Genomic DNA, 25,997 nt, shown 5'->3' with positions numbered 1-25,997 from the left:
ATCACTTGACCAAGATATTTCAAACTTGGTAGCATGATTAGGCTTATGGAGTAGATGACTCCTATTGTTTTTGGGTCATTAAGTCAAAGATCAAGGTCACAGGGGCCTGAACCTTGAAAACAGTTTCCGCTCAGTACCTCGATAACCATTTGACCAAGAACCTACAAACTTGATAGCATGATTGGGTTTAATAAAGAAGATGGCCCCTTCCTGAACTTTAAAAAGGGTTTCTGCTCACTAACTTGAGAATCATTTGACTCGGTATCTTCGAACTTGTTACAGCATAATTAGGCTTATGAAGTAGATGATACCTATTTTTGTGGGGTTAGTAGGTCAAAGGTCAAGATCATAGTGATCACAAACAACCCATCATGAGGGGCACACGTGTTTTACAAACAGGTATTGTATTACATACAACTGCAAAATGTATTACCAGTATACTATATTCAGCTGCAATGGGCAGTAGGAGGATGCATTACAGTACATAATAGGCCATGGGTACTATTCACTGATGGAAGGGAAAAACTCTTACATAGCTGTTAATCTAACACTTCATGCATCTGGTTCTACCAAAATGACAAGACTGAAAAATGGAATACAAATAAATTAAACAAAACAGATAATCTTCAAATAATTTATTCCACATAACAATGCAATCACATAACAACAGTACTACTCAATATAATATGCTATTGGTCATCTCAATACTAAATTTTATTTAGATTTTTTTCTTTATTCTCTGATATTTTTAAACATTTCTATAATAAACACATTAAGCACACTTATTCAAAAATTCCTACACTGTTCTTAGTGCTTTTATTTTTGTACAAATACTTTGGACTTCATCTTACACAACCATAATGTAATTTAATGGCTAATTTATGTGAACAAAGGTGATGAAACGTTTTAAGAAACCCAATGTGCATCTTTCTATGGAACAGTTTTAGATACTAACTTTAAATGCAAAAAAAATGTCATGAAACGAGTTTAATTTAACCAAATAAATAAAGTGACTGTATTTCTAATTATTTTTCATTCAATTTATTTCATTAAAACTAAATATCATGTATAAAGGCATTTTATTTTTTAAAAAATCCTTTTTTCTAGTAGTAATACACATTTGAGCCGTGCCATGAGAAAACCAACATAGTGGGTGTGCGACCAGCATGGATCCAGACCAGCCTGCGCATCCGCGCAGTCTGGTCAGGCTCCATGCTGTTCGCTTTTAAAGCCTATTGGAATTGGTGAAACTCTTAGCGAACAGCATGGATCCTGACCAGACTGCGCGGATGCGCAGGCTGGTCTGGATCCATGCTGGTCGCACACCCACTATGTTGGTTTTCCCATGGCACGGCTCATTTATGTTGTGCGTAGCTATACATGTATTAGGTGTGCACTATTTCAAACCCTAACATACAGTACTAATTAAACATAAAAACATGTTAATTTTATGTTGAAGTAATTGTTCAGATTTTCAAAGAAACCCTGGATAACTTGAAAAATTTGCTCATTTGTTGCAACTTCGAGTGACTGGTAATTTACTGTACATACCTGTGTATCTATCACAATAAGGCTTTTCTAGAAACATAAAATAATTGTTGATAACATGAACTGATCAAAAAGCTGTAAAAACAGAACCATTAAAGTTTATAAGAAGTTTACAATGATTTGTTTGTTTGTTTTGGGTTTAACGCCGTTTTTCAACAGTATTTCAGTCATGTAACGGCGGGCAGTTAACCTAACCAGTATTCCTGGATTCTGTACCAGTACAAACCTGTTCTCCGCAAGTAAATGCCAACTTCCCCACATGAATCAGAGGTGGAGAACTAATGATTTCAGACACAATGTCGTTTATCAAATAGTCACGGAGAAGTTTACAATGATGACATTAAAAACTTATACAAGACTTCTATAAAGGTGCCAATTGGAACTGAAAACAAAATCTGTCGCAGGAGACACATGAGCTAAATGTAACAAAGGGAAGACAATACATCAATTGGAACCGCAAAAAAACAAATGCCCTATGAATTGGCATATGTAGTCATACAGGAATATAATTTATTTTTTTATACCTTCAACTTTGGGGAACAATTCTCAGCCAATCATTGTGGGTAGATACTGATTAATGTCTTCTAGAGTGGGACCAGCTGAAGCATGTGGTCAGACATCAATAGTACCCATAATAAATTTGACTGTCCCTTCTCCTAAGAAAGGACAATCATCAGTTTGTAAACACAACAAGTAACATCTGTCTGTCCATTGAAAAAATGTTTGCAGCTGCAGCTGTAATTCTAATTAGTACTGCTGACTGGCAGAAGTTGAATGAGTGTTTTCAAATGTGAACAGAACTGTGACTGAAATAAGGAATCGTTTAAAAGTAGAAACAACAAAGAAACTGTTAACGGTTCACAATGGTGACAAATACCTTGACTTAACTGTGAGATTGTGGCACAAGCAGAAGTAATAAAGCCAGACATGCTTGAGAGACCTATCTATTAGGAGACAATTTGCATAAAGGGACCACTTTTTCAACTGCCAATTGTGTTCATAAGGAACAAATTATGCTGTATCAAAAGACCAGTTGTGTTCAAAGACCACTTTTTCTCCTTCTCCTGGGTGTTGGTCTCTTAATGCAAGTTGTGCTGTACTGAAGTAAAGAATGTTAAGTGAGCTGAATTACATAACATGATATAGAGGATATTACATGAGTGTCTTTTCATATTGAATTTATTAAACGAGTTGAATAAAATAATAAAACGCGAGGCTCTGCCGAGCATTTTATCAATTTTATTCAACAAGTTTAATAAATTCAATGTGGAAAGTCACAAATGTAATATTCTTTTTATCACATGTTAGCCTTTCCTGTCAAAACATCAAAAATTTTACTTTCTTTTACTATATAAACAAGTCAATTTGACCAACGTCTGCTACACTATAAACGACGTCGACGTCAAAGCTTTATTACACTAGTGTATAATCATTTTTATTTAATGGCTTTATTATACTCCCGCGACGTCAAACATGTGATAAATGACTGTATCTGTGCTTGATTATTGATAAAATATGCGACAATTTTTCATTTTATGGGCTTGTTAGTTGATATGAATGTTAACAAGAGCACCGCCTTGCGGGTGCTGACGCTCATCTGATTTTTTTTGTTTAATAGAAATATTGTCCTACCCATGATTTTCTAAGTCTAAAAAGGGCCATCACTCTTGCAAAAAGCAGGATAGAGTTATGTTTCTTGATGTACAGTGTCCACTTATGATGGTGAAAAACTGTTGCAAGTTTTAAAGCAATAGCTTTGATAGTTTATGAAAAAAGCTGACTTAAACATAATATTCAACCAAGAAAATGATTTTTCTAAGTCCAAAAGGGGCAATAATTATTGCAAAAAGTAGGATGGAGTCATGTTGCTTGCTGTACAGGGTCAGCTTATGATGGTGAACAAGTGTTGCAAGTTTTAAAGCAATAGCTTTGATAGTTTAAGAGAAAAAGTTGACCTAAACATAAAACTTAACCAAGAAATCTGATATTTTCTAAGTCCAAAAGGGGCCATAAATCTTGCAAAAAGCAGGATGGAGTTATGTTTCTTGCTGTACAGGGTCAGCTTATGATGGTGAACAAGTGTTGCAAGTTTTAAAGGAATAGCTTTGATAGTTTAGGATAAAAGCTGACCTAAACATAAAATTTAACCAAGAAAACTGATTTTCTAAGTCCAAAAGAGGCAATAATTCTTGCAAAAAGCAAGATGGAGTTATGTTTCTTGATGTACAGGGTCAGCTTATGATGGTGAACAAGTATTCCAAGTTTCAAAGCAATAGCTTTGATAGTTTAGGAGAAAAGTTGACCTAAACATAAAACTTAACCAAGAAATCTGATATTTTCTAAGTACAAAAGGGGCCATAAATCTTGCAAAAAGCAAGATGGAGTTATGTTTCTTGCTACACAGGGTCAGCTTATGATGGTGAACAAGTATTCCAAGTTTCAAAGCAATAGCTTTGATAGTTTAGGAGAAAAGCTGACCTAAACATAAAACTTAACCAGGCAACGTCGACGCAGACGCCGACGCCGACAACCGCTCAAGTGATGACAATAACTCATCATTTTTTTTCAAAAAATCAGATGAGCTAAAAACAGAAAATCTGATACTTGACCATGTTTGCACATTTAGCTTACCATGTCATTTCTATTTCTGAATGACTTTTTACAATTCACTGTTTGTCTATTAATATCATTATTATTATTATGCCATTATTATTTCAGGCAAAATAAGGCTCCTGGGCAAACAATTTTGCCATCTGCAAAGCAACATTAGAAATACTAAATACTGTTACTTAATATATAACATATTCCCTCAGCATTGGTACCCAGGTTACTGTCATTTTCCCTACACATAAAACTGATATTCAAACACACATCACATAAAACCTTGATATTCCAAAATATTCAAAATACCTTAAGCATTAGTATTCCAAAATGCTGAAAATACCTTTAGTATTGATATTCCAAAATGTTCACGATACCTTAACCCTAAATACCCTGCTAAATTTCTATAATGAACTTGTCCATCTTTCAATTTGGACAGAACCATTTACTGTTAAAAGGAATGCTTACCAAAAAGATACTGACTGAAGAGCGAACAGTGCAGATCATGTTCAGACTGCATTGATGTGCAGGCTGATCATGATCTACACTGGTCAAAAAGGCAGAATCAACCATGTCCAGCATGATAAGGGTTAAGTATTGATATTTCAACATTGTTTACACATTAAGCTTAGCTAATTCCATCATGTTCAAACAATATTCCAACATATGTCATAATTTACTTTCGATATAACAATACCTTTTGCATTAATATTCCTATATACTAAAATACACAGAACAATGAAATTGTAAGTCATCTTAACAAACTTTTGTGACAATCCAAAAAACAATAGTGTGCAAGTAAGCGTGCATAACTTTTAACCTTAAGGTAAAGCTCAAGCTGCAATTATCTAAGATACCAGATACTAAATCTAAGAACAAAACCACAAACCAAGCAAAAAATGTGTAATTTGTGTGTCTTAAACAAACTACAATCCAAGACGGGATTTTGAAACAAGAGGGTCATGATGACCCTGAATCGCTCACCCGAGTAATATGAGCCACATGTTTAAAATGGCAAACTGATGCTAAATTATTAGAAAGAAGGTCATTAGGTCACATTCATGGTCACTGAAAGTCAGTTTTAAGACTGGTGTGCAAAACTGTACATTTCATCCAAATTTCAAGGCTGTATCTTAAAAAACAAGAAAGTAAGTCAGAAGGTCAAGGTCACAGTCAAGATGACCCCTAATCGCTTAGGGTCATCAGGTAGTTATAATTAAACAGTCTAGGAAATATGATCTGATAATGTATTTATTCCTATATAACCCATATAACAAGTGACCCCATACTACTACCATATACAGAAATATTTTTCATTAAAAATTAAATGTGACCCAACATTATGGTGACTTGAAAACATCTAAATGTCATAGTTACCAGTACTTATATTATTACCAAAAGCAACAGGAGCATGTATTACACATCATGTGTATGCATCATATGAATTCATCATTTCGTACTTTGTCTAACTTAATTGAAAATGTGTCCTAGGCTGGCTAAAAAGTACCTAAGTGTTATAAAAGCATATCCCAGATCTGTTTGTTTGTTCAGCTGGGTTTAACATCGCACCAACACAATTCAGATCATACTGAAACTTTCCAGCTGTGATGCTGAAGGAAGACCCCAGGTGCCCCTCCGTGCACTATTTCATCAAGGGCAGGCACCTGGGTAGAACCACCCAACTTCCGTAAGCCAGCTGGACAGATTCCTCACATGTAGAATTCAACGCCATGAGTGAGAAAATCAGAAATCTCCATCTCTTTTAAACCAATTTGAATAATTCTTCTGAGTTCTCATTTATGTCAATGTAAAACAGGCAGAGCGTTTCTACTTTGTTTGAATCACATTTGGTTACCAATACACATTTTGATTTCTAGATTTTGCCCCTCTTAACAGCACTGCCGACTTTTTAAACTGAAGTTAAACTAGATGCTTTCTTTGTTTTATGTCCCTTTTTACTACCACCAGATTTCACTAAAGGTGCATCGACTTCAAATTTCAGCACTGGTAAACTCGAGACACTCCCACTTGACATGACCCTCTGGTTCCCTTTTCTAAGTTCTAAATTCTCATCACGCAATATTCCAACCTCCCGTTTGAGTTTCACAAAGTCCTTGAAGTTCTTATTGTTGCTGTCACCTGAATAATTCTTTTTCAAATATTGTAATTCTGATAATACTCTGTAATATTCCTCCAACACACGATCTTTTGTAACTTCAGCACTTTGAACCTTTTCTTTCAACATTTCTATCTCGTACTTCAAATCTCCAACATGTTTTTGATAAAATTCTTCTTTTTCTACAGCCACTGAGCGTTCTTTATGTAACTTTCCAAGTTTATTTTTCAAGTTATCTATTAATTCAATTTGATCTTTCGAATTAGATGCTTCTTTCAAACGGGCTTCCAAATGTGATACCTTATGCGTAAGTTCCATGTTTTTCTGGGCCATAGATCTTAAGTCCTGTGTCAAGTTCTCATTATGTGTTTTAAATGACTGTAAGTCCTGTAGCTGAGAGAACTGTGACTTCTTTTCACCTGACAACTGTTCATTTTCAGACATCAAAGCTTCAATTTCTAGTTTAAGATTTGTAATCTCTCTCTTCTGTTCTTCAATTTTTACATTCAATACCTGCAAAAAAAAACCCCAGAAAATTATATATTTTACATAAAACACTGAAGTTCAACACTGCTGAGTATTGGCTTGAAGCAGCAAAATAAAATATTGGTTACTAGTATCTGAAACATTTTAAAGTTTGACCAAATTTACACTGCCAATTGTTTAATTTGCCATAAACAATGTTCACTTGTTCAGTACATTTGGTACAAAACTAGAAGATGCTTTTGTAGAAAAGCATATGTCTCCCCCAATGCATAGTCATAATAGGCAAAAAGTCAATAGGGGACAGGAGCGAAAGTCAAAGAGACACTGATGATAGGCTGCAATAGGCATGTCAATCATCCTATGAAGTTTCAACATCCTGGGTCAAGTGGTTCTCAAGTTCTTGATCGGAAACCGTTTTCCATGTTCAGGTCCCTGTCACTCAGCAAACCTTGACCTTTAATCAAGTGACCCCAAAATCAAAAAGGTTTATCTACTCTGCATGTCCAGGTTCATCTACTCTGTCCAATCATCCTATTAAGTTTCAATATTCTGGGTTAAGTGGTTCTCAAGTTATTGACTGGAAACCGTTTTCCATGTTCAGATACCTGTGACCTTGTTCATAGCTCAAGTGACCCCCAAAACAACTTTGGTCATCTACTCTACATGTCCAATCATCCTATAAACTTTCAACATTCTGGGTCAAAGTTCTCGAGTTACTGATCAGGTGCGCCAGGATCCATGCTGTTCGCTTTCAAAGCCTATTGCTATTAAAGAAACCGTTAGCGAACAGCATGGATCATGACCAGACTGCGCGGATGCGCAGGCTGGTCTTGATCCATGCTGGCTGCAAAAGCACTATGTTGGTTTTCTCATGGCGCGGCTCATATAATTATGTCAGTCAATATAAAAGCTCTTTAGAGCATGTGTTGTGTTGTTTGTATATGTGGCCTGCATATAAAAATTATTTGACTTGACTTAAATTATATACCAGTACTGACTTGTTCTCCCCAAGTAACTGACAACCTCTTATTATGAAAAAGGGATGGAGAAAAAATGACATCTGACGTTTTGACCCATCAAATTATCCTTGAAAACAGTTGAACTTGCACCATCTCAAGTTCTTTGTTGCTCTACTTTTGAAGAATGGGTTTAATACCACACCAACACAATCAAAGATCATATATTTAGGTGCTTTCAAGTTTCTGTGATGGATGACGACCCAAGGTAGGCATTATTTCAGGCACGAGTGGGCAACTGGTTAGAACCATCAACCTTCCATAAGCTGGCTGGGTGGCTTCTTCATATAAAACAAATCTACACCCTAAAAGAGGTTTTGAACCTACAGTTGTGGCAGTATTGCTCTATCCACTATGCTATAGGGTTGGCCCTCTATGTCAAGCCCACTGAGATGCAATGTGTAAACCATAATAAAATGACAAATTTACCTCAAGTTTTTCATCAGACCCAGATAGTTCCTGTAAACGTTCCATCAGTTCTCTATTTGTACTCTCTAGCTGACCCACTTCCTGCTTTAGCTGAAATAATACAAGATAATTTACATATTGTTCACTTTGAAGTTTCTATTCTTAACCTCATCCCTTGCATATTTTATATATTGGTTTCATAAATTTAGGTAATAAGCAAGGAGGTACTATACATCTCTATCATAAGTATCTCTTTGTTTCACCAATAAAGCCATTTTGCCATGGAATTTCTGTGAAATGTCAGGAAAACATATTTAGTTGTTTAATCTTTTTACCAGTACAATGTACCAATTTGCTGTCAGCAAGTACCATCTAAGACAGGTCATTAGACCAGCAGGCCATTGCTAAACAAAGGCACTGCAACTATGTCAAAAGACATTTTGAGATAACTAAATGCTCACTATTTGCTACATACGTCTCTCATCAAGGTTAAAACGTTAAAACTTGTTTGGTAAATTTGGTAAAACTGAAACAAACAATTACCATATTTTCACCAGAAAGCATTATTCTACATTTTTACATGAATAAACAAGGTTCTATAAAAAAAATGCTGTTACCTGAACAATATTTTCGCTCAATGTTTTCTCTAGATCCAACTTTTCTTGAACCGCTTTCATCATCTGCAATATAAATATTTCTGCCATCTTCAACATAGTCATTTAATTTCACAATATCATCATTTGATGAAAAGCTTAGAAATAAACCAATGATCATTGGTGTTTCAATAATTGACACTGAACCAATCAGTTCAAATTTTAACTCTTGTGTCTGTATTTCTTACACAGTGACAATACTCTCATCAGCTATGATTTTTTACACTCATATCCCTTGTCTGTATTTCTCAGACATAGAGACAATACTCTCATCAGCTCTGATCGTCACTCTTACCCGATGTCTGCATTTCTCAGACACAGTGACAATACTCTCATCAGCTCTGATCCTCACTCTTACCCATGTCTGCATTTCTAGAACATGACATCTTCATCAGCTCTGATCTCACTCTTACCAATGTCTGCATTCTCAGACACAGTGACAATACTCTCATCAGCTCTGATCCTCACTCTTACCCAATGTCTGCATTTCTCAGACACAGTGACAATACTCTCATCAGCTCTGATCTTCACTCTTACCCAATGTCTGCATTTCTCAGACGCAGTGACAATACTCTCATCAGCTCTGATCTTCACTCTTACCCAATGTCTGCATTTCTCAGACGCAGTGACAATACTCCCATCAGCTCTGATCTTCACTCTTACCCAACGTCCGCATTTCTCAGACGCAGTGACAATACTCCCATCAGCTCTAATCTTCACTCTTACCCAATGTCCGCATTTCTCAGACGCAGTGACAATACTCTCATCAGCTCTGATCTTCACACTTACCCAATGTCTGTATTGTATTTCTCAGACGCAGTGACAATACCCTCATCCGCTCTGATCTTCACTCTTACCCAATGTCTGCATTTCTCAGACACAGTGACAATACTCTCATCAGCTCTGACCTTCACACTTACCCAATGTCTGCATTTCTCAGATGCAGTGACAATACTCTCATCAGCTCTGATCTTCACACTTACCCAATGTCTGTATTTCTCAGACACAGTGACAATACTCTCATCGGCTCTGATCTTCACTCTTACCCAATGTCTGCATTTCTCAGACGCAGTGACAATACTCTCATCAGCTCTGATCTTCACTCTTACCCAATGTCTGTATTGTATTTCTCAGACGCAGTGACAATACTCTCATCAGCTCTGACCTTCACACTTACCCAATGTCTGCATTTCTCAGATGCAGTGACAATACTCTCATCAGCTCTGATCTTCACACTTACCCAATGTCTGTATTTCTCAGACGCAGTGACAATACCCTCATCGGCTCTGATCTTCACTCTTACCCAATGTCTGCATTTCTCAGACACAGTGACAATACTCTCATCGGCTCTGATCTTCACTCTTACCCAATGTCTGCATGTCTGAGCTCATCAGCTCTGATCTTAACTCTTACCCAATGTCTGCATTTCTCAGACACAGTGACAATACTCTCATCAGCTCTGATCCTCACTCTTACCCAATGTCCGCATTTCTCAGACACTGTGACAATACTCTCATCAGCTCTGATCCTCACTCTTACCCAATGTCCGCATTTCTCAGACACAGTGACAGTACTCTCATCAGCTCTGATCTCCACTCTTACCCAATGTCCGCATTTCTCAGACACAGTGACAGTACTCTCATCAGCTCTGATCTTCACTCTTACCCAATGTCCGCATTTCTCAGACGCAGTGACAGTACTCTCATCAGCTCTGATCCTCACTCTTACCCAATGTCTGCATTTCTCAGACACAGTGACAATACTCTCATCAGCTCTGATCCTCACTCTTACCCAATGTCTGCATTGCTCAGACGCAGTGACAGTACTCTCATCAGCTCTGATCTTCACTCTTACCCAACGTCTGCATTGCTCAGACGCAGTGACAGTACTCTCATCAGCTCTGATCTTCACTCTTACCCAACGTCTGCATTTCTCAGACGCAGTGACAGTACTCTCATCAGCTCTGATCTTCACTCTTACCCAACGTCTGCATTTCTCAGACGCAGTGACAGTACTCTCATCAGCTCTGATCTTCACTCTTACCCAACGTCTGCATTTCTCAGATGCAGTGACATACTCTATCAGCTCTGATCTTCACTCTTACCCAACGTCTGCATTTGCTCAGATGCAGTGACATACTCTCATCAGCTCTGATCTTCACATTACCCAACGTCTGCATTTCTCAGACGCAGTGACAATACTCTCATCAGCTCGATCTTCACAATTACCCAACGTCTGCATTTCTCAGACGCAGTGACAATACTCTCATCAGCTCCGATCTTCACAATTACCCAACGTCTGCATTTCTCAGACGCAGTGACAATACTCTCATCAGCTCCGATCTTCACAATTACCCAACGTCTGCATTTCTCAGACGCAGTGACAATACTCTCATCAGCTCTGATCTTCACACTTACCCAACGTCTGCATTTCTCAGACGCAGTGACAATACTCTCATCAGCTCTGATCTTCACACTTACCCAATGTCTGTATTTCTCAGACGCAGTGACAATACTCTCATCAGCTCTGATCTTCACTCTTACCCTTTTCTGTATGTCTCAGACACAGTGACAATACTCTCATCAGCTCTGACCTTCACCCTTACCAAATTTCTGCATTTCTCAGACACAGCGACAATTTGATCTTCCCTCTTACCCCTTGTCTGATTTCTCAGACACAGTAACGGTGCTCTCATTCATTCTAATCTTCACTCTTACCTTTTGTCTGTATTTCTCAGACATAGTGACAGTGCTCTCATTAGTTCTAATCTTCACTCTTACCTTTTGTCTGTATTTCTCAGACATAGTGACAGTGCTCTCATTAGTCCTAATCTTCACTCTTACCTTTTGTCTGTATTTCTCAGACATTGTGACAGTGCTCTCATTAGTCCTAATCTTCACTCTTACCTTTTGTCTGTATTTCTCAGACATAGTGACAGTGCTCTCATTAGTCCTAATCTTCACTCTTACCTTTTGTCTGTATTTCTCAGACATAGTGACAGTGCTCTCATTAGTCCTAATCTTCACTCTTACCTTTTGTCTGTATTTCTCAGACATAGTGACAGTGCTCTCATTAGTTCTAATCTTCACTCTTACCTTTTGTCTGTATTTCTCAGACATAGTGACAGTGCTCTCATTAGTCCTAATCTTCACTCTTCCCTTTTGTCTTAATTTCTCTGATACAGTGATGGTGCACATTCATTCTAACCCTCACTCTTACAACTTGTCTGTATTTCTCAGACATGATGAATGCACTCTCATATGTCCTAAACCTCTCTCTAACTCACTAAATTTGTATTTCTCACACACAATTACAGCACTCTCATCAGTTCTAATGTTCATCTAAAAGTTTTATGTTGACCTTCCTTGGTTCTCATGCTATGGGGAACTAATAATATGTGTCAAATTAAATAGCAAAATCCCTTAAGGGATGGCAGATCTATTGCCCACACATTTGGAATGACAAGACGGCGAGGGAGACAAAATTAAGGATGAATTCATTTTTTTCAATCTTTCCCTCCCTTTTTCTTCAAAAATTTCAAAGGCAATGACAACAGCTGAAAATCTGTAATCTCTGGTTGGTGAGTTTCCAGATAAAATAGCAAAATCATTATCTAAATCATAAATGTGGAACTGGTCACACATAGTTGTATCTAAATGACAAAAGGAAATGACAAGTTCCAAACAATATACCTCCCTCTGATTGTAGAGCCTATGTATTGAGCTTTAAAATAAGTAGTCGGACAAAAGATTGCATCTTCACACAAACAGATGGGATGAATAAGAAGTTAGAAAGAAGATTAAAGTCTATCAACACATAAAGGGCATGAATATTATATAAGTAGTCAGAAAATGTTTTAAAAGATCAAGTCTACAGACACACAGTTTGTTTGTTTGTTTGTTGGGTGCCACCGCTCGTCTACAAGTGCTTGACAATATGTAACAAAAGAGTTATAGTTCAGATTTTATAAGTACAAAAAGGGCAATAATTCTGACAAAATGCAGGGTAGAGTTGTGGTTCTTGACCTACGTTGTGCCCTTATGATGATAGAAAAGTGTGCAATGTTTCAAAGCTGTAGCCCTTACAGTTTTTGAGAAAATGTGACCTAAACAGAAAATTTAACATATAAACTCAAATGTTCTAAGTACAAAACAAGCCATAATTCTTAAAAAATGCAAATCAGAGTTATGGGTCTTGGCCTAAATAGTCCCTTAATGATGATAAACAAGTGTGCAAAATTTCAAAGCTATAGCTCCAATAGTTTATGAGACAAGTTGGACCTAAACGAAAATTTAACCATGAAACTCAAGTTTTTTAAGTACATAAAGGGACATAATTTTGACAAAATGCATATCAGAGTTATGGTTCTTGGCCTAAATAGTCCCCTAATGATGATAAATAAGTGTGCAAAGTTTCAAAGCTGTAGCTCTTACAGTCTTTGAGAAAAGGTGAACCTAAATAAAAAATTTAACCAAGAAACTTTAATTTTTGAAGTACAAAAAGGGCCATAATTCTGACAAAATGCAAACCAAAGTTATGGTTTTTGGCCTACACAGTAACCTAACAATGGTTAACAAGTGTGCAAAGTTTCAAAGCTGTAGCTCTTACAGTGTCCGAGAAAAAGTAGACCTAAACAAAAATTTTAACCAATGCCGACGTCGATGGTCAAGTGACGGCAATACCTCATAGATTTTTTTTCAAAAATCAGACGAGCTTAAAAATGTGTATTGTATTTTACGTGCAGAAGTTGCTAGCCAAAACCTTCAAGTGCTCTCACATGTAGCTACTTCTTTAGGTTCGAAGAAGTTAACACGTTTGCCACGCTTAATTACCTTTACATGTGATATGCTGGAAGTAGTCAAACTTTTAAGGGTCAAAGATAGGGCTAAACAATTACGACCGAATCATGTTTATAATATTTTCCACGGCACTGCTGCACAATATCTTAATCAAAACTTTTGCAAAGTTTCATTAATTCACAACTGTACTTATTAAGATTTAGTAAATTTAATTTTGTTGTTCCAAAAGTCAAAAGTTTTGGTGCTGATACTTTTTACTTGAATGCAATTCATGATTGGAATAATCTTCCCGAGTTCATTAAGGCGAAAACAAATAAGCATTATGCTTTAAACAGGAAGTGAAGAAACATTTATTCAAGTGTGCACCTCTAATAGAAATCTCTGATACTATTTTGTACTGAGACATTCCTGAAGATGAATTTGTTTTAGTTTTAAATATTGAAACCATTACTGTGATATTATATTCAGGACATAACCCATACACAGTAAACCCTTTGTCATGTATTTGCAGAATATATTTTAGATATTTGTTTTCTCAGAAACTATATTCCAAGTGATTGCAAAGTATTTGCATCAGACTTTCGCAAACAGTCCGCAAAACGTATCACACTGAAGCAAAGGGTTTGCAAATAAACACTTAGATAAATTACAGACTGCAAAGGTTTTGCAAATAAATACTTTATTAAATTAGCAGACAGCAAAGCATCTGCAAACAAACACTTAGCTCATTTACTTAGCAAAGGTATTGCAAATAAACACTTTGTACAGAAATGAAAGAGCAAAGCATTTGCAAATAGTTAACATAGATGAATTTGCTTTCCTGGTAGACTCTAGGTACAGGAAGTAATTAACCATTCTGTTTTCTGATTGGTCTATATTCAAATGGCAGGATTTTTGAAAATATTGTGAGGAAATGTTTACACATCAGTTAGTAGAAATATTTTGGTGATGCAAACTTGTGTTAAACAGATTATTTATATAATATTCTAATTATTTTTTCTGGATATCAACTTTGTTGAATAAGGATAATGCAATACCATGTTGTTAAGCAATAACACTTCCAAGAACCAGAGAATATTGCAACATGTAGAAAGGTAATGTTAATCAATGATAGTTATATAAAATACTTTTTACTCAAGCAGTTGTTGAAACTTACATTATTACATGATTTTAGTTATTGTTACTGAATGATCACTGAAATGATTGACTTTTAATATTTCTTTAAACTGCAAAATTTTAATGGTTTTGTGAATTTACATCTGTTTTTCAGATATTAAACAAAATCCTTTTCTTTGAACCTCAGAAATTCATATTATGCTGTTTGTTACGTATTTGCGAATACTTTGCATATTATTTGCATGCAAATTGCAAATACTTTGCTATCAGTTTGCGATTACTTTGCTATCAGTTTGCGATTTATTTGCCGAAGTTTCAGCTGCGAATTGTAAATTGTTTGCGAACTATTTGCATTCTGTGTGCGTTGTGTATATTTGCAAAAGCTTTGCAGAATAGTTGCACGTTTCGTTCCATTTCTACTCATCTGCGGAATATATTCAGCAATCATGTGCTGCAATTGTTCTGCAAAGGTTATGGCAAATATTTGGCAAAGATAAAAAGTATATTCTGCAAAGGCCCTGTTTTTGCATGGGAAGTTTTTTTAGATAATGTTATGTTTTTTACTTAATATACACAAATTTTCTACCTATAAATTAGTAACGATCAGACATTTTAATTGTGAAGATAATGATTGAAAATTATATCTACCTAATGGGACCCCATTGGAAATAAGTGATTTCTTTTAGTTTTACTTTAATGGGCCATCCCAGGCGTTAAGATCATATCTTTTTTTCTCTATGTAATAAATTACTTGAGCTAATGTTTTAAGCTCTTATGCCTGAATAAATTTGAACTGAATTGAATCAATTACAAAACCAACAAAAATTAATCCCTCATGAACATTAATGATTTCATAGGTCATAATAACTGAATATCATTGAAACAAATCAAAGGCCTGAAGGGCCTGAGAGTCGGCTAATGATTGATATACTGGTAGAATAGTCTACCAGTTTCAGTTTGTTTATAGTTTTTTCCCAACAGAACAGATTTTGTTACAAAAGATGAAATGGACATTGAATTGATGCCTAGTAAAACTTTGACATTATACAAGTATTTAAACCCAATATATTTCTCTAAAATTGAAGAGAGGTTCGCAAAAATAAAAACGTTGAAAGTACAAACTACAATTTGACAGCTGAGATTAAGATACTGCCCACAACTATATATGTTTCTCCAGTAAACATTTGCCTACGGCATTAGGCCTAAAAAAAAATTCTTTGTTTCCCGTAACATGTTAAAAAAAAAATAGGGTAGGTAGGTCGGAAAATATTTTTTTTTTTGGAATTTTTTTTATTACGGGGGACTTTTCGGAAATTATTTTTGTGTCAAAATATGAATACAAATAGGGGGGTTATGCCTTTAGTGCATCAGTAAGTTGATTTCTAACATCACTGACCAAGTTTAAAGCATAAAAAGTGCAGTTTTGTTACTTTTTGTCAAAAAGTTGAAAAAATCATTCTCCAAGGCCATAAAAAATTTAGGGTCGGGCCAAAAATTTAGGGTAGGTCGGGATACCGGAAACAAACAATTTTTTTTACGCCTTACTAAAAGAGGCAATTATCAGCTGGGATATATTCGCACATGATAAAATTTGAATATGACAATTCATATATTGAAATTTGATAGTGCGGATTGCCACATACAATTTGTAACGGGATGGACAAAAGAACTGTTCAGATATTTTACAGACAATGGGCCTGGCGATAACCGTGTCATACATTAGGTATTGTTCAATCATATTATAAGTGATTTGAATTTAAAATATACTTACTTTTGTGTTTAAAGATATGTAAATGGTGCTGAGTGTCAATATATAGTGTCATGAATGTTTACACTGACAGGAAAATTGCGCATTCGTAACTAAGGGAAGTTACATGGACTAGCTACCAATTTCAAAAAAGAAAACCTGTATTAATAAATGCAGTTCTTTTTTAGTTAAAACCATCATTTATTCTATTTCAGACCTGTTAACCCCTTCAAAACCATGTCAGTAGTCCCCAAGTCCATGCACTTTCAATTATTCATTTTGATTCATGTAGACAGACATGCCCAGACTGGGCTGAGCCATTTTTACATGGTCGGTAGCAGGGTGGGTGTGGGGAGGGGTGTTCCTTTGAATTGCAGTCAGATTTTGAAATGGGCATTGTGGCAGGTGGTAAAAGCGCAAATGTATCAAACTGCAATGTGGCAATATAGGGGGAGGGTGTGGGAGGATACCCCTTCCTGCAATTAGGGTTTTGGGTACACCCTTGATACAGCCTTTGGTGCAAGCTCTAATTGAACATTTTATGTTTCAATTTCTAAATATTACCTACCGGGTGGATTCTTTTTAGTATTACAATATCCAAAGTATGAATGACTGTCACTTCATATTTTTACTTTAAGGTCATGCCTCAGGACTAGAATATAAGTCTGATATAGATACTATGTATGTGTTATAAAAATAAATTCTAGAATCATTTCTGTTATAATAATATCTATCATGTCTGTTACTTGAATGTTAAAATTTCATACAGCTCGATATTTACCCAAAATATTATATCCGGATACGATTACACTTTTCTTAATACCGCCAAAATCTCCAGTCTCAACAATATGTTTTACAAATTGTGATGATACGAAAACAGTTTAGCAGCAATTGGCAGTATCTGACATTGAAGTTTACGGTGGAATTATCTCTTATTTAAATCATTTCTTAAAAAAGTTGTTTCCTTTCGTCAATGCAGCCTAACATAGATGATCTACTTTCGATTTCAAAAACTACAAGAAAATACAATTTAATGTTTCGCCGATTGTTTATTTCTCGAAGAATAAGAAATAAAATCATTTTTCAAATCAGTAGTAATTAAACAAACCAGTAAGAGCTTCTTCTCCCGATAATTTATCTGCTTACTGACTGCATAATTCAACCCATGTGTCATCATGAATGGGTGACGGTTTCATTTTTTGTGACCTGAATCGTAAGCAAATTATTTGAACCAGTCAAAATTCCAGGAAGGTTAAGATTTAGAATGAAGTTGTATGTAGACGTTTGCATTTTCGCCACTCGCGATTTTGCATCATTTTTATCTGGCCAATCTTTGTAGTATTTTTTCGGTAAACCGAAGTTCGTTTTTTTCAAACGCAAAGTCGTAGAAGCGTTGTTATAAACAGTCATGTGTGTTCGCCAACATGTGCCCAGAATGTAGTTAGAATTCATTTGCAAAGTCACGCGGAAGAATTAACATACTGCACATATCTTATTCGGGTCATTTAAAATGAAGCTGTCATAATTTAATTTCACCGATGTGGTAAACTCTTTGATAAGAGACATTCCAATGCTTTCAGAGGTACCAGACTCAATAAAATACTAGCAGTATGTTCTAGAACTGAAGTATATTTTGTCTTCCGCTGGATGTTACGCAAACTTGGTAAGCCTGTGCAGTTCAGGAATTGCACGGACAGTGCAATAAATTTGTTATTTGCGCAATGATTTTAAAGATTTTTTTTTTGAAACGGACAGGGTAACAAATGGATAATTTGGCTAATATGTTAATATGCAGTTTTTATTTGAATTTGTGAACATCATATTTGCTATTTTGTGACAAAAGGGCATACAATTAGTCACCATAATCATGTGCGCAAATGTTTTACCAAATCCCGCAGAATCGTTACGAGTGTTTATGCTTAACGAGTTACCGCGGAAGAAAATACGTGGCTTTATTCAAGTATTGCACAATTACACTTCATAAATTTGACAGATTACATCTTATACTGGTCATAGCAAATGGGACTGACATAACTGAACTTCATCCGATCAATGTACTTTTTGAAATTAGAGACAATCTAATGGAACTACATCTATTCGCTGTGTTGTGAGGCCATTAATAATGTGAATGAGAAATCGGGCGATAGCAAGGACTCGTCAAACGCTTTCAGCGTTTAGCCGACTCAAAAATGTGGGACCTGATTTTATGCAAATCTGAACATTTCTTTATTAAGTCTCATAATGGATTGTTCACTTAACAAAGGAAATTACTATTTCATTAGGGGTGTCCAATCAGCCCGATGGTCCATCTATGCCTAAAAACAATGTCCTTTTGCATTGAAACACAGTAGAGTCACCAATTTATTTAATTAAATGAATAAAATACTGAGCAAAACTAAATACAATTCATCATATTTAATTCAAATCAAGTATTAATAAACACAAAAATAGTAAAATAGTGCTAAAATTGTTCTGAGGTTTATATCGAAATTAAGAATGTCATATCTTAAATGAAGGTAAGGTATGAGTTACTGGAGTAACTGTTTATACATGTCTTTCTACTATTGTTTTTCTCAACCATGGCATTAATCCTATTAACACTACATGTCACATGTCCAACTGGTATCACATTGGTGAGTTTACTGGTATTAGCTTTCATCTGCTTCCTTGTCATTAAGTCATTTATCCAATTTGCACTTCTAGTGTGCCTCCCTGCTGCCATGGCATTGATTTTGCAAGCACGTGTTTTCACCTGTCCTTCTTCAATGTGTTCCTGTGCAATCATAGAATTTATCTTATTAGTGCTACTTCTAACTTGTCCTTCTCCACTGTCCTTTTCTGCCATCATATAATTGATTTTATCAGCACTACTTCTTACTTGTCCCTTAGCTGATTGTTTTTCCTCCATCAAAGAATTCATTTCTTTAGGGCTACTAATGTCTATGCCCAGTCGTCTGTTAGTTTCTGCCATCAAAGTATTGTTTACATTTGTGTTAGCCTTGGCCGGTTCTTCACTTCCATGTTCCTCAGCCATCAAAGCTTTGATCTCTTCAGCTCTTTCTTTATCTGTTTGCTTCCTTGCTCTGCCTATCTCTGACATCACACTAGCATTTTCTTCTATATGTTCCTCTGCTGTTAAAGAATTGTTTTCATTAGATGTACATCTTGCTTGTCCCTCTGTCATGAGATAATCGATGTCATTAGTACTGCATATTACTTGTCCCTCTGCAGATATGGCATTTATGTCATTTATGCTTCTTCTAACTTTTCCTACCCCTCCATGTTTCTCTACAATAGAAGAATAGATAACATTTGCACTATCTCTCAACAGTTCCTCCCCATCCTCCCTGGCTTTTAACGTATTGATCTCTTCAGCTGTCTCTTGATCTGTTTGCTTCTTTGTTCTATGTATCTCGGACATTACAGGATTGGTCACTATTGCTTTACCTTTTAATCTTTCCTCCTTGCATATTTTAGCCATCAATGGTTTGACCTTATCAGCACTTTTTTCTATATGTTCCTGTGCCACAGCATTGTTTTTGGTAGAACTACTTCTTACCTGTCCCCATGTCAACACTGTATTGTTTTCATTTGCACTGCTTCTTATTTGCCCCTTTGCCTTAATAGGCTTGTTTTCTATAGTGTCTCTTCCCACTTGTCCCCCTCGACTGTGTTCCTCTGCAATAACTGAATTGATTTTATCAACAATACTTCTAACCTGACCCAATACTCCACGTTTTTCCATCATCATAGAACTGATAAAATCTTTTTTTGTCTCCTCCTCTCCTCTGTCTACCTTTTCTTTTGTAGCACTGATCTCTTTAGCTCTCTCTTCTATTCCTTGCCTCTTTGTTCTGCTTATCTCTGACATCACAGAACTGATCACTGGTGCTTTACCTTTTAATCTTTCCTCTCTGCATAACTGAGCCTTCCAAGGATTGACTTCATCAGCACTTTCTTTGTTGTGTTCCTCCATTGTTATAGTACTGATTTCATTAGCACTGCTTTTTACTTGTCCCCCTGTCATAAGGTCATCAAATTTTGCCTTTCTGTATACTTCAGCCCTTAAAGGTTTAATCTCATCAATACCTTCTCTCATGTCTACCTCAACTACCTCCTTACTGGGCATCACAGCACTGATATCAATGCTACGAATCACTTGTCTCTTCCTTCTGCCTTTCCTTGTCCTCACATTGTTTTCTTCAGCTGGATCTTTAACCTGTGCCTCTGAAGTGATCATATGGGTTTGCCTGCTCAACTGCTCTTCTTTTCTGCCTTCCTCAGCCTTTATTATATTGGCCTGATTGGCTTTATCCTCATAAGCTACCTCTACTGGGAATGCCTCATATACCACATGTTTATTCCCAATAAAATCTCTTGTTTTCTCTCTCCTGTGTTTTCCAGCTGCCATTGTAGTCCATTCATTGGCACCCCGTCTTTCCCTTCCTCTGTGTTTCATTGTTGTAATACTGTTACTATCAGCTTTTTTTGAAAACTCTCCACTGTGTTTCTCATCCAAAGTAGTATCTATCTCATGAACACTTCTAATCACTTTTTTTCTCCCTATTTCTTTGAACAATGCAGCATTGATCACATCAGCTCTATCTTTCACCCTTCCCTCTCCTCTGCCTTTATGAACTATTACACTATCAATCATATCAGCTACACCATTCACTTGACCTCTCCTGAGCTTATCAGACTTCTGCGTATTTATCTCATCACTTCTGTCTCTTATGTTTCCCTCTATTTTGCCAAGCATCTCATTATTGTTCTCACTATCAACATGATCAGCTGTCATATGACTATTCCATAGTTTCCTTGTCAGTTGATCATTTGTAGGATCTGTTCTATCTCTCAATTTCCCCTCTCGACTTGATTTCTTAGCTATAACAACATCTACCATATCAGCTCTGTTATTCGTAGTACCTCTCTGGAGTTTCTCAGCCATCTCCATAGAACTCTCATAAGATTTACCTCTCACTCTTCCCTCTGGCATGTGTTCTTCTACATTCAAATAACTGATCTCAGAACTTACTCTTGTTGTTCTTTCTCTGCTTTTGTCAGCAATTTCAGAAGTGTTATCACCATTACCATTTCTCACTCTTCCCTTTCCTTTTGATTTCTTGTACAATGCACCAAAACCCTCAGCTCTAGCTATCACTGATTTTCTCTTTTGTTCCTCTGTCACCTCAGCATTGAGTTTATTAATTTCAACTCTCGCTTTTCCCTCTTTTAAGGAAGCCTTTTCTTCGACTCGACCTTTCTTGTATTGTACAGGGGCATTCACTTGATAGCATTTCACACTTTCTTTCTCCTTATTTGCTAAAATGGCATTAATCTTATTAGCTCTGTCTCTCACTCTTACCCTTTCTCTCTGTTTCTCTGCCAACACAGAACTGATCTCTTTAGATCTATCTCTCACTCTTACCTCTTCTCTGTGTTTTGCCATTATCATAGCATTAATCTCATCAGCTCTTTCTCTCACTCTAATCTCTTTGAAGGGTTTCTCCACCATATTAGTATTGACCTCATCAGCTCTTTCTCCTACTCTAATCTGTTCCATGGGTTTCTCCACCAAAACAGCTCTGACCTCATCAGCTCTATCTCTCATTCTTACCTCTTCTCTGTGTTTCTCAGCCATCATAGCATTGATCTCATCTGCTCGTTTCAGATACTGTTCTTGCATAGTCTTTATCTTTTCCTTACCCTCCTCAGCAAGGGCATGGAGCTCATCACAGTTTGATGTGGATAACTGAAATAAATGACAGTATAATAATTAATATGACCCTTTGAACAATCAGTAAATAGTAATGTTGCTGTAAAGTGTTAAGAGTTTGGAAAAGAAAATAGTTCCTGTTACATATATATTATCATATTGTAATACAGAGACATTTTCCCTATTAAAGTCATATTTGATTTAACCATATTATATTGCTCATATATACATGCAAGTAGATACATAGAATTACAAAAATACAAAAGCAAATGGGTTGGGCAACAAGTTCTAACAACATTACATTAAGCCCTTCCTTAAAGTCATATCATGTCGTGTTATGTTAAAATTTTGCAATATATCTCCTTAGCATACATATTTTGATAAGTTGTAAAGTTACACGTCAGACATATAAATATTTCCTTTTAGTAAGGCGACTACATGAAATCCTGACTTTTCAGCAATATAACTATCTTGATGTACAGAAGATACAGAACAGTTTATGTAACTTTTTATGTGATTACAGAATCAAATACCACATTGGTTTTCCAGAGAATTACTTTTTTCAGTTTACTGTTTGTGCATCTTATCATGTGTGTGGCCATTTGCTAACTTGATATAGAACTAACTGATTTAGTTCATTTCTGAATGTTTCATAAAGAGTGTTACAAACAAGGGATTGCTCATTTCCACACAACTTCAATGGAGGGGTGTATGAGTTGAAATCTACATGTAATCATTTATTTGAAAATCTTTTAAGAGAATAGAAAGATATGAAGCAAACTGCCTATAGGTGTGACCTTTGATTCATTGTAAGACAGACAGAAGGACAGACAGATGAGCTCATCAAAACAAATATATCCCCTGTCACCCCTCAAATTTTGTGGAGATAAAGATGAATTATGCCCCTTTTACACTTTCTGGTAAAACTTCTGGTGCAATTTCTTCTCTATCTGTTATTACATCTTTAAATAATTGTTTCACATTATCACTCATGTGACAAAAGAGTCATAACTCTTCATTCCAAGAATTATTTCCTTTTATATTTCAAGTTTCTTTAAGCTAACATTCTGATGTACTTTCACTACATCTGTTAATACTGAGCATCCCTGATTCAGTCTTAAAACATTCATTGCATCATAATGACAAGGTCCATGGTGTGTAGATGTGTGTGACAGTTTTATCTGGGACCTGAATGAAGGTGGGGGACATTATATACCCCAACTTTCTCACCAATTTCACTATCCAGCATTGAAATAGACAAGTGACAACTCTTGTTATTATGGCAGTTTCCTATTATTCTATCTTAGAAAGGTCTTGAAATCTTATCTGTATAAATGTGACTGTTTGTATAAATGCATGACATCAATAAAGAATAAATAAAAAAAAAAATTACAAAAATATATTAAAATAAGAACTATACAAACATGAACAAGGCAGTCTGAAAGACAGCTAAATCCCCCGCCACTGCTATGGATAGTGAAAGGGTAAACCTTTGACCTTAAGCTGTGACACTGACCTTGAACTCACATGGCTGACTCATGAATTCTGCACAATGTCTTGATAAGGTGATCATTTGACCCAAGTTTCATGAAAATCCTTCAGGGGTTTAGGAGATACAGAGATCAAACCTTTGACCTTGAGTTGTGACCTTGACCTTGAGTTGACATGGCTGACTCATGAGTTCTTGATGAGGTGATCATTTGACCCAAGTTTGATGAAAATCCTTCAAGGGGTTTAGGAGATACAGAGTGGACATAAAATGGAAGGCTCAAACCTTTGACCCTAAGTTGTGACCTTGACCTTGAGCCGGCATGGCTGACTCATAAGTTCTGCACATCATTTTGATAAGGTGATCATTTGACCCAAGTTTTATAAAATTCCTTCAAGGGGTTTAGGAGATATAGAGCGGACACAAAATGGAAGGCTCAAACCTTTGACCTTGAGTTGTGACCTTGACCTTGAGCCATCATGGCTGATTTATAAGTTCTGCATATCGCATTGATGAGGTGATCATTTGACCCAAGTTTCATATGAATCCTTCAAGAGAATTAGGACATACAGAGCAGAAACACAATAGAAGGCTCAAACCTTTCACCCTAAGTTGTGACCTTGACCTTGAACCGGCATAGCTGACTCATAAGTTCTGCACATCACTTTGATGAGGTGATCATTTGACCAAAGTTTGATGAAAATCCTTCAAGGGGTGTAGGAGATATAGAGCGGACACAAAATGGAAGGCTCAAACCTTTCACCCCAAGCTGTGACCTTGACCTTGAACTGGCATGGCTGACTCGTAAGTTCTGCACATCAACTTGATGAGGTTATCATTTGACCAAAGTTTGATAAAAATCCTTTAAGGGGTGTAGGAGATAGAGCGGACACGAAATGGAAGGCTAAAACCTTTGACCTTGAGTTGTGACCTTGACCTTGAGCCGGCATGGCTGAATCATGAGTTCTGCACATTGCCTTGATGAGGTGATCATTTGACCCAAGTTTCATATGAATCCTTCCAGGAAATTAGGACATACAGAGCAGACACAAAATGGAAGGCTCAAACCTTTCACCCCAAGAGCAGACACAAAATGGAAGGCTCAAAACTTACACCCTAAGTTGTGACCTTGACCTTGAGCTGGCATTGCTGACTCATGGGTTCTGCTCATTGTCTTGATGAGGTGATCATTTGACCCAAGTTTTATAAAATTCCTTCAAGGGGTTTAGGAGATATAGAGCGGACACAAAATGGAAGGCTCAAACATTTGACCTTAAATTGTGACCTTGACCTTGAGCCAACAAGGCTGACTCATGGGTTCTGCACATCGTCTTGATGAGGTGATCATGTGACCCAAGTTTTATAAAATTCCTTCAAGGGGTTTAGGAGATATAGAGCAGACACAAAATGGAAGGCTCAAACTTTTGTGACCTTGACCTAGAGCTGACAAGGCTGACTCATGAATTCTGCACATCGTCTTGATGAGGTGATCATTTGACCCAAGTTTTATAAAATTCCTTCAAGGGGTTTAGGAGATATAGAGCGGACACAAAATGGAAGGATCAAACATTTGACCTTGAGTTGTGACCTTGACCTTGAGTCGACAAGGCTGACTTATAGGTTCTGCATATCATCTTGATGAGGTAATCATTTGACCCAAGTTTTATAAAATTCCTTCAAGGGGTTTAGGAGATATAGAGCTGACACAAAATGGAAGGCTCAAACCTTTGACCTTGAGTTGTGACCTTGACCTTGAGCCGACAAGGCTGACTCATGGGTTCTGCACATTGTCTTGATGAGGTGATCATTTGACCCAAGTTTCATGAAAATCCTTCAAGGGGTTTAGGAGATATGGAGCGGACACGAAAGTGTTACGGACAGACGGAAGGATGGAAGGACGGAGACCATTCCTATAACCCCCCACAATTTGTGGCGGGGGATTAACAAAATGAAACACCAATTAAGGTATAACAATTAAACAGCTGAAACTTACATTCCGCCACAAAACTATTCATCCGGTTTATGGTAAGACTCGATCATTGTACTGTATCTTTCCAAAGAAATGCCACAACCATTATTTTTCAAAATTCAGGATTTTTTTTCTAAGTTCATTTAAACAGTAAGTGAATACCAGCACTACGGTAGTACTACAATAGTTTAAATGCATTTATCATATTAAACAAATTAAAAAAAAAAACAATTATGGGGGACCTTAATAAAAGCCCAGCATCCCCCGGGGCATTTATATGGTAAATAGTTTCGTTAGTGAGGTAATTAACACCTTTGTATGACATTCCAGCTT

At 36.5% G+C, this 25,997-nt stretch overlaps 1 protein-coding gene across 1 annotated transcript in view; it reads right to left on the bottom strand.

The window, feature by feature from the left end:
• Positions 1 to 620: 620 nt before the first annotated feature.
• The window catches only part of LOC123548335 (uncharacterized), a 36,302-nt gene continuing 10,925 nt past the window's right edge, over positions 621 to 25,997 (bottom strand). Inside the window, exons 3-12 of the mRNA XM_053546946.1 lie at positions 19,000 to 22,242; positions 11,546 to 12,001; positions 10,995 to 11,377; positions 10,195 to 10,878; positions 9,749 to 9,944; positions 9,242 to 9,605; positions 9,124 to 9,200; positions 8,793 to 8,855; positions 8,197 to 8,286; positions 621 to 6,778 (exon numbers count right to left, since the gene is read on the bottom strand). Of these exons, the coding sequence (XP_053402921.1) occupies positions 6,059 to 6,778; positions 8,197 to 8,286; positions 8,793 to 8,855; positions 9,124 to 9,200; positions 9,242 to 9,605; positions 9,749 to 9,944; positions 10,195 to 10,878; positions 10,995 to 11,377; positions 11,546 to 12,001; positions 19,000 to 22,242 (6,276 nt within the window). The 3' untranslated portion in view covers positions 621 to 6,058. The remainder of the gene's footprint in view (positions 6,779 to 8,196; positions 8,287 to 8,792; positions 8,856 to 9,123; positions 9,201 to 9,241; positions 9,606 to 9,748; positions 9,945 to 10,194; positions 10,879 to 10,994; positions 11,378 to 11,545; positions 12,002 to 18,999; positions 22,243 to 25,997) is intronic.

The sequence above is a fragment of the Mercenaria mercenaria genome, chromosome 6 (genome assembly GCF_021730395.1).
Source record: "Mercenaria mercenaria strain notata chromosome 6, MADL_Memer_1, whole genome shotgun sequence".
Taxonomy (NCBI): Eukaryota; Metazoa; Mollusca; class Bivalvia; order Venerida; family Veneridae; genus Mercenaria; species Mercenaria mercenaria.
Note: the sequence above shows the minus strand (reverse complement) of the source record. Positions and strands in the feature narration are given on the sequence as shown.